Below are 255 nucleotides of genomic sequence, written 5' to 3'. Positions count from 1 at the left end.
GGCTTCTTGCAGCAGAGGTTTATTGTCCGAGCTGTCACAGTTCGCCCCGCCTTCTATTCGTCACGTGCTCTCTCTGCTCTTTCTGACTGGCGTAGAGAAAACCTCGTGGAGCTCGGACCAACGCGCCGTGCCCCGCCCTCTCTCCATGGCAACCAGCGTTGATGGGCATGTCCGGGAAGTGACGCACGGCCGCGCCGTTGTTGTGGTAACGGAGAAGCGGAGAGATGCCGGCCCGACTATGCCGAGAGGAGGAGG

General features: G+C 61.2%; 1 protein-coding gene across 1 annotated transcript in view; it reads left to right on the top strand.

Moving 5' to 3' along the window:
* Positions 1–95: 95 nt before the first annotated feature.
* Positions 96–255, top strand: part of TTLL5 (tubulin tyrosine ligase like 5) — a gene marked incomplete at its 5' end in the record, with an annotated part of 28,824 nt that continues 28,664 nt past the window's right edge. The window contains one exon of the mRNA XM_018575423.1: positions 96–205. Within this exon, the coding sequence (XP_018430925.1) occupies positions 96–205 (110 nt within the window). The remainder of the gene's footprint in view (positions 206–255) is intronic.

This window comes from Nanorana parkeri, unplaced genomic scaffold (assembly GCF_000935625.1).
Source record: "Nanorana parkeri isolate BGI_ZX_2015 unplaced genomic scaffold, ASM93562v1 scaffold3909, whole genome shotgun sequence".
NCBI lineage: Eukaryota > Metazoa > Chordata > Amphibia > Anura > Dicroglossidae > Nanorana > Nanorana parkeri.
The sequence above is the reverse complement of the archived record's forward strand: the minus strand, read 5'-3'. Positions and strand labels throughout refer to the sequence as shown.